The sequence below is a fragment of the Corapipo altera genome, unplaced genomic scaffold, assembly GCF_003945725.1.
Source record: "Corapipo altera isolate COAL_440 unplaced genomic scaffold, ASM394572v1 101, whole genome shotgun sequence".
In the NCBI taxonomy this organism is placed as follows: domain Eukaryota; kingdom Metazoa; phylum Chordata; class Aves; order Passeriformes; family Pipridae; genus Corapipo; species Corapipo altera.
Window position 1 is genome coordinate 43,576 of NW_020884984.1, and position 8,121 is coordinate 51,696.

The 8,121-nt window shown below is 41.8% G+C and overlaps 1 protein-coding gene across 1 annotated transcript in view; it reads right to left on the bottom strand.

Moving 5' to 3' along the window:
* Nucleotides 1-7,958, bottom strand: part of HDAC11 (histone deacetylase 11) — a 27,947-nt gene extending 19,989 nt beyond the window's left edge. The window contains exons 1-2 of the mRNA XM_027666000.1: nt 6,840-7,958; nt 3,727-3,827 (exon numbers count right to left, since the gene is read on the bottom strand). Coding sequence (XP_027521801.1) covers nt 3,727-3,827; nt 6,840-7,020 — 282 coding nt within the window. The 5' untranslated portion in view covers nt 7,021-7,958. The remainder of the gene's footprint in view (nt 1-3,726; nt 3,828-6,839) is intronic.
* Between the last annotated feature and the right edge of the window lie 163 nt (nt 7,959-8,121).

Consider the following 8,121-nt stretch of genomic DNA (forward strand, 5'->3'; position numbering starts at 1 on the left):
CCTACCATATTAACTACTGGGCAGTAGCAATAACTGTGGCTAAGTGTAACCCTACACCAAGATGTTACTTCCAAAAAAAAACCAACCCCAAAACCAAAATGAAACCAAAAAATCCCAGAAAAACCACAACTTAACAGTTCTTAATTTCCCTTGCTTAAGCCCAAACTCTATAATAACACATACATTCAATGAGGATATTCTTGTAAGACTTCACTTATAAAATATTATTACTATTAACTTTAATTCCTTAACTATAAAACTCTTCACAGTAAGGTTAAATGTCTTCAAATGATTAGTCTTCAAGGACTCAAAGTTAAACTGAAAAACTAATATGAGGAAGATGTAAAGCTAAAGCAGTTGCTTTTATGCTGAGATCTGGATTAATACAAACAGATCATCAATGATCAAACCCACCCTCTGATGTACTGCCTTTTATGTTATGCATTCATTGCATTCCAGCATTTTAAAATAGCCAACAACACGTCAAATTAAGAAAAAAACTATGCAATTTTGTTCTTTAATATCTAAATTTAAACTGTGTTTAAATCTTTGATAAATTCCTGGAACTAGTCCCAGCTCCAAGGGAAAATTCACGGAGTTACAAATCCAACACCAAGCAGCAAACGTGATTTATATTTAGAAGCTTCCCTGGGACAAAGTTATCTGGATCCATCTTCAGTAGCGAGAGAAAGTTATGTTTTTAGCTTGAATTAACACAAGATAAAATCATAAGGGGCAGTAGGAAGGTTGCAGTTCTCCCAGAGGTTTCCAGTCAAGGTTATCACCTGGAACAAGGTTCTGCACTGGTACAAGTGATGACACAGGGGATGCATCCAAGGAGAACAAGCAGCCACTCTGGTCCCAAACATTGAGCTGGAAACATTAAAAGGAAGAAACCAAATGCTGCCTTGTCCTTCAGAGCTTTGGCAGCTGCTTTAGCTGCACAGGATGTCCCCCAGCACTTGCACAGAGGTGACACTAAACCTGTCACACCTTGTTCCCTGGGACTGGAACTCTTGTTTGGTACTCTCTCCAAACATATTCAAACGTTATTACCTTTCAACTAACATTTTTTTATATTCCTACAGACCCTTACCTGACACATTTTTACATGAAAACTTAGGTAAAAGGGATCAAATTAATTTATCTCCTTTCATGACCTTTTAAATTAACATTTTACAGCAAAACAGCACGTCATTAATGGGTCACTAAGACACATTCTGTGCTGGTTTAACTGAACAACTAAACCAGCCACAAGTACCACTGATTAATTCGTGGGCCTGCTCCTGCTTGAGAGCCCTCCCCACCTCCAGGCACCTGCCAACCCCCCCCCACAGGTACCTCTGGGCTCCTGGCAGAGGAACTCACCTGGCAGGGCAGGAGCCAAGGCACACAAGCACCTGAGCACCATCAGTCCACTCCTCACCAGCCTTACACAGGGGCATTTCTAATAACATGATTAACTTCTGATTTTTAAACCTACCCAATTTGCAAATCTATAAACCAGATTAAGTTATAAATTTATAACTGATTAATCAGCTGATTCAGCTTTCATTAAAGTCCATCTTGCACTGCACTCACACGCTTTACCCTCAGCATTCACATTTCAGTGTTCACTCACAAGTCACTGTAGAACTTCTCCTATAGAAAAATGGCCCAAGTGAAAGAAACTGGCTTCAAGCTCATTGCCTACCATCTTCCAAAATTCCAGAATGCTGACATGCAGGAAATCCATTATTTCACACAACAGTGGAAAAAGGCAGTAAGTGGAAAAGTACTGCAAGCAAATATGCACAGTCCAGTCACTACCTTAGAGATCGACCTTCTTCAGAGGCATAACTGAGGGGGAATCAACTCAGTTCAACAGGCCACACTAAGGCCTTCTGAACTGAGGTGATTCCCCCTCAGTCCTTAGTTGTAAGGACTAAGCAGGGAAACAGGGAGAGCCTTCCTGCCAGCACAGAACTAATTCCCAGTGGCAGATCTACTTGTGCCCATCATTTTGCTTCTCTTCACCAAAGACTCATCTGCTTCAACCACCACCTCTTCTTGCAAGTGTAGGGTAATTCCTGCCAAACTCATGCTCAAATTAAAATGAATACTCCAGTGATCCATTATTTTAGGAGACTTGGGCATTCCAAGAAAGACAAGCACTTCCACAGTCTTCAGGGGTGATCAAATATGAAACGACACCATTTATAGGTATTTGTCTGGATTTAAAAACAAGTAGCACAGCAGACTTTGGAAAAGGCAATACAAAGGATACCCAGGGATTTTTCATGTCTAACCATGTTATTTTTCTTTTGCAACTAAGCACTTTTTATCTTCACTGCTTGGCAGGAATTTGGTGGCATGACCAATGTCTTCCAACAATGTCTTCCAATTTCTACAGCTGCAGGAAATATTCCCTCAGGAAAAGGGCAATGACTGATATCCAGTTAATCCCATCTGGAAGCACACAACAGTGCTGGTTTTGACCACCAAGGCACAAGTTATGCAGACAATTCGTGTGAAGCCATCCTGTAGGCACTAAAGATATTATTATGGCATTGCAACTGAGCTGTGCACGTTACACCCCTCTTCAAAGGAGTGATTCAGTAACAAGAGGTGGGTGGTTCTATGGAATTAAAAGTTCAGTATCAAGAATAGCTGCAATAAGATCAAACCTAATGATGTATGAAATTGCATGGAACTTCATAGCACAGAATGAAGAGGCAGAAGAGAACTCAGCAAGAGTAAGAGTGGAAAAAAGTTCACACAAGTAACAGATCACTGAGAAAAATAAAACATTCCAGAAATAGCAATCCAAGGAATCTTCCCCTGTGGAAGAGCATAGGTGACTTAAAATAATTTCTTCTGAATAATGAAATGGAAGATTTCTTTTCTCATACAAATCCCTTCTTCACCCTCCAAGTAGAATTTCAAAATGAAGGCAATGTCACCTTGCACTCACTGTCCAGTTCCACCTACAGATGACTGGAAGTATGCAGAAGCAGAGATCTCACATGCTTATGTTTTAGAGTTCACTGAAGTCTAACAAATGGATGTTTCATATAGAAATATCCAAGGAATATTCTTTATCTCCTGTGGATATGCAATCCCATATGAGCTGGTACTGGAAACCTTCACACACAGATAACATGCAAGGCTATTCTCCTACACTCATCTTCCAGCTCTCTCTACATTCCACCAATACCAGCAGTGTCCAAGGACAAAGCCAGTACTTCCCCCCCACAACAACTGACCACAGAATCCCTAAATGGATGCTCTGTCAATGTGACATAACCCCAAATTCCATAAAGCCATCCCCGCATTAGGAAACACCCAATGAAATCCTCCCGATTGCTCTCCAATGTATTTTCAATTTCAGAACTGTATTTTACCAGAATAAATCAAAACTTACATACACTGCTCAGGATCAAAACCCTGGCCCTAAGGAGACTATTACATCTCAAACATTCAGATATGCCTTATGTTCATTTTACCTTGCTGAAAGATTTCAGGCCACCCCCATAACACGGCAGACCCCCTTTGCCCTCCACCCCTGTACAGTGAGAGCAGACACTCTTTCTATGGTTTTCTCCCAGTACCCTCAGTAACAACCTTGTTCAAATACACCATTTATCATCTGTAAAGTTGATTCTATAACAAATCTATAGGATATCCACTGCCTTTGACACCAGTTCTGGACAGTTTGCTGGAAAAGCACAGGAACAAGCACAGCACCTTTAATCTATTAAGGTAGCGCCTCGTGTGAACCACCAGCAGATCTTCATCAGTCGCCTCCCGTGCCTGTACAACCAAGTCATCTGCAATTAGTTTTTCTTCTGCAACAGGAGAGAAATAACAATTGGCATTGTACACCATGGCTTAACTCCCCATGCCCCACCCTGCCAAAGGTGCTGTTCTGACTTTGGGGGAACAACTTCAGCTGTTGGTTGTTGCTGAAACAACTCTGGTTACTCAGCATTTGCAAGTTCTCCAAATGCACCTCCTCTGTCCCAGGTAAGTTATTCAGGGAGTGTGTATATGAGAAATACTGTTTACAGCAAGTGTGATCATGGTAACTCCTTGTTTCAACTGCAAGAACAGACTGGTAGTGGCAGAGGATGGACACACACAACGGCATCACAAGACTTTACAGCTTGGCACACTGGGCAAATCTTGGTGCTATTAACATCAAATATTCATCAATTTTTAACATGCTTTAAGAGATCTCACAGTTTATACTAGTATTTAATCCCCCAAATCATAGGAGAACAAAATAATAAATCAAAATCTAAACCAAAATCATTGCTTGGACGTTCATGGAAGCAAACAAGCTTCATTAAGATACTTCTGGCACACTTCTACCCCAATTTAATTTCAAGAAATACCAATGACCAGCTACAAGCTCTTTGTCTGAAACACCAAAAGATAAATTAAAAAGTTTTATAAGAGTAAGTTACAAAGTGTCCCTCCAAGATTTCAGAATGTGATCAAAGACAGCACATTTGAGTGCATCCATCTGAAAGTTCAGATGTGGGCCAACCTCAAAGGTTGAAGTGCAGAAGAACAGTGGTACTTTGCATATGATCACTGCTAACAACAATTAAAAGGCATCATGCTTATCCTCCTAGGCAAATTTTGATATTTAACTGCTGCATGGCTGCAACCTTCTGTATCTTTGATTTTATACTTGGAGGAGAAAGAAAACAACTCAGAAATGTGAGAGATTGTGTTCTGAAGTGTTATACAAGCACAGCACCTGCAACAACATTTGTTTTGGCAAGGTTCTGTTTCTCCTGACTGAGGCCTGAGGAACATTTCATTCATGCCCTGGTGTCAGACAGAGCCCAGCTGCTGCCAGCTTCCCTCCCCAGGAGGGAACACTTGTTCACTGCTGATTTGCTGATAGGAACAGGGGAGGTCAGCTCTTGCCAGAGCAAACCCAGCACCCTGGGCTACCCTGGGGCTTCTTTCTCCTTTCAAAGCAAGGACAGTAAAACAAATGGGAAAACTCATTTTCTGTGAAAGACTGAGACACTTCAGAGTGGACACGTCACATGGATAAGAGCTGGAGGAAAAGACTTTCCACAGAGAAGGAACAGAAAGACAAAGGTTCTGATTAATTAAGAAAACTGCCATGGAACCCAAGACTTAATTATTTCAGGTTGTTAGAGGAAAAAGCCAAAACTCAGCTACTAAGCGTGTGTTAGAATTCATTTAACCTCAGTTAAATGAATACAAGGCAGCCTAAAGAGGGAAGGGCAACCCTGAACTGCACAGGATTATCAGCTGAAGGAGTTATCAGGACCACATAAAGGCCTGGCTTTGGGACAATCTTTGTCTTGACAAGAGAAAAAGCCTTTTTTTTTTTTTTTTCACACTTGGTGAGCAAGCTTGCACTTTAAATGAAGAGATGCCAAGATTCTATAGGCCCTGACTCTATCCCTGCTTCTTACATTTGTATTTCCTTAATGAATTTCTGCCTCTATCTCCCAGTTGGTTTAAACAGCAATAATGAGAAGCTTCATAAAACGCTCTGCCCATCACCAGAGGCACCTCAAAGCTCTTTCCAAACACTGAACACTATCAGAGCAATAGCATGAGGCTGCTAAAGAGTGAATTCTCTCTCAGCCTGAGCAGTGCCATTTGCCAGCAGTCCAAGCTGAACAACTTAGTTACACCTGCAGCAAACCATCATTAACACCTGTAGTTTCACAAGCCAAAGGAATGTCCCAGGTCTTGCTACACCAGGTGTAAAGCAAGAGTAGCAAGAGGCCATAGGAAGCCACTCACTGCACTCCCAAACTGCAGCTCAGGTGTGGTGAGCCCAGCTGTTTGTAAGATTGCAGCTCACAGAGGAAGGATTTTCCTTTCCCTGATTCTGAACTCAAGTCTGTGTTCTGACTGAGAGCCAGGCTTGGGCTTCAAAAGTAAGGACAAACTGGAGCTGCAAACAGAGCTGTCCTCCAGAGGAAACTTAAAAGAAATACTGCTCTCACACACTCACCTAGAACTGAAAGAAAGAGTGATTCACTAAAAATCAGCCAAGTATCAAAACACTGTATGCTAAACTACATCCACCTCACTCGGCTGGGCTGAAAGCCAAGATCCTGGTGCTCACTTCAGAGGTGGAAACAATTCTCAAATATCCCACAGGAACTTTTCTTGTAAAGGCCAAGCAATGAAATTCTGCTCACTTCATGCCTTCATTCCAACTATAAAGACCGGAACTATTTTAGGATGGTCTAAGACATGGCTGTGCTCACATTTCTTCTTCCTCCTTTTTACTCACAGCCTTGTAAAGCCCTGGGCCTGGCTCAAATGAACCAAACTAGTTACTCTGACTAGTATTATTCCTGCCTCTGGGGAGAGCAAATCATTTGATGAGCTTCAATCTCCAGGCACATTTCACGAGTTTCTCTCTGCACAGACACCATGACTGAGCTGAACCCAAAACTGTGGGTTTATTCAATGGAGCAGGCTAGAACATACATTTCCTAAGGACTGTGATTCAAACCTTTGTGTTAAAAAGCCCTAGTGTAGGATGTTTGCTCTCACATTACAAATTAGTCTTTTAAATACTTCATAGACAAGATCTTCAACAATGACATCCAACCCACCTCAAAAATCCTGCAATTGATTTAACTTATTAAGACTTAAGTCTGCAACTATATAAAAATACTAAAGCACTCCAAATATGATTAAAGAAGGTAACTTAAATCTACACAATGAGCAATGAAGAAATACAGTCTCTATTATATTGGCAGTTATCAACATGAATCTGCACTAATCACAGAATTTTCTTCAGCTTTTATGCAGACATTGGTCTGAGAGGCACTTCCTAATTTTACCTTTCAAGAAATTGATTACTTTTCCCCATTTCCCTGCATCAAAGGGGTGCAGTTTCTCAAGTCCCATGAAGGTGATGTTGTAGTCTGGAGAATACACGATAGGCCAACATCCTGACGGGGGGTCCTCGTACAGCTCCGTCCTGTGGGGCCTTGACAAGCACAGAAACAAACTCATCATCATTAGAAATTAGTTACTCTAGTTTTACCCCAAATTATAAATGAGAGTCCTTGTCAATACCAACTTTACATTGGGAATTATTCCTGAAAATGCTTTTTCCAACAGTTATTGAAGGCAATGCTTGGTGTTCAACGGCTCTTTAGGGTCAGGGAGTTAAAGTCTTGAACTAACCAGCAGTGGGGAAAATAGAACAACTGATGGCTGAAAAATGTGCACTAATGAATTATGCATGTGAAGTTCACTGCAGAACTTAAATAATGGACAGATTTGGTTCTCTCCCCTTGTCTTTTCAAGTGCACCAACCAGCACCTCTACCTTCAAAGGTGCATCCAGTCCACAGCCAACATAACCTTCAACACAGGTCTCACATTTTAAAGTGTCTATCAAAACACAACTGAAGAAACCAAACCATGTTGCTCCTACACATGACACAAGCTTGGGAAGATTTCTAGGATCCTTTCCCAGAAGCAACAGATTATCTTGTGACCAGATGAGCACAATAAGAGGCTTGGGTTTGTATCTGCATAGCACAGAACCACAGGACACACTTTTAAGTCCAGATCTCGTGCCTATATCCCTTAACCAATATCCTCCTTCATTCCTCCTCCAAATTATTGTATTTTCCCAACAATCTTCTCCTTTCCCAGCTGGAGAGACAGCACAGCCCTCCTTCCCACCCCATCAGTGAACAGGCAATGCTGTGTAGTTACAAACACAATCACCAATTATTTGGTGGACACTTGTGTGCACAAGTGGGTCAGCAGGCGAGGGGGATTCTGTGCTCACACTCAGCCTATTCCACCACCTGTGGGCTCCCCCTGTGCCCCAAACCCCCGTCACCGAGTCACGCCGAGAGCTCTCTTGCTCCCCAAAATTTAGCTGAAGTTTTCAAAAGGCTCCACAACGCACTGAGCAAGACACAAGAGCCTTTTGTCAGGTGAACAATAGACACAGAAACCCCCTTATTTCCAGCATAAATATGCTCAAAACCGCCCTTTTAAAACCAAGTTATAAACAAATCAAACCAAGCCTGAGGACAAAGGCATTTTTTCAGCAGAGCCCGCAGCACAGTGCCCACACAGTGCCCACACACAGAGCTGGGCT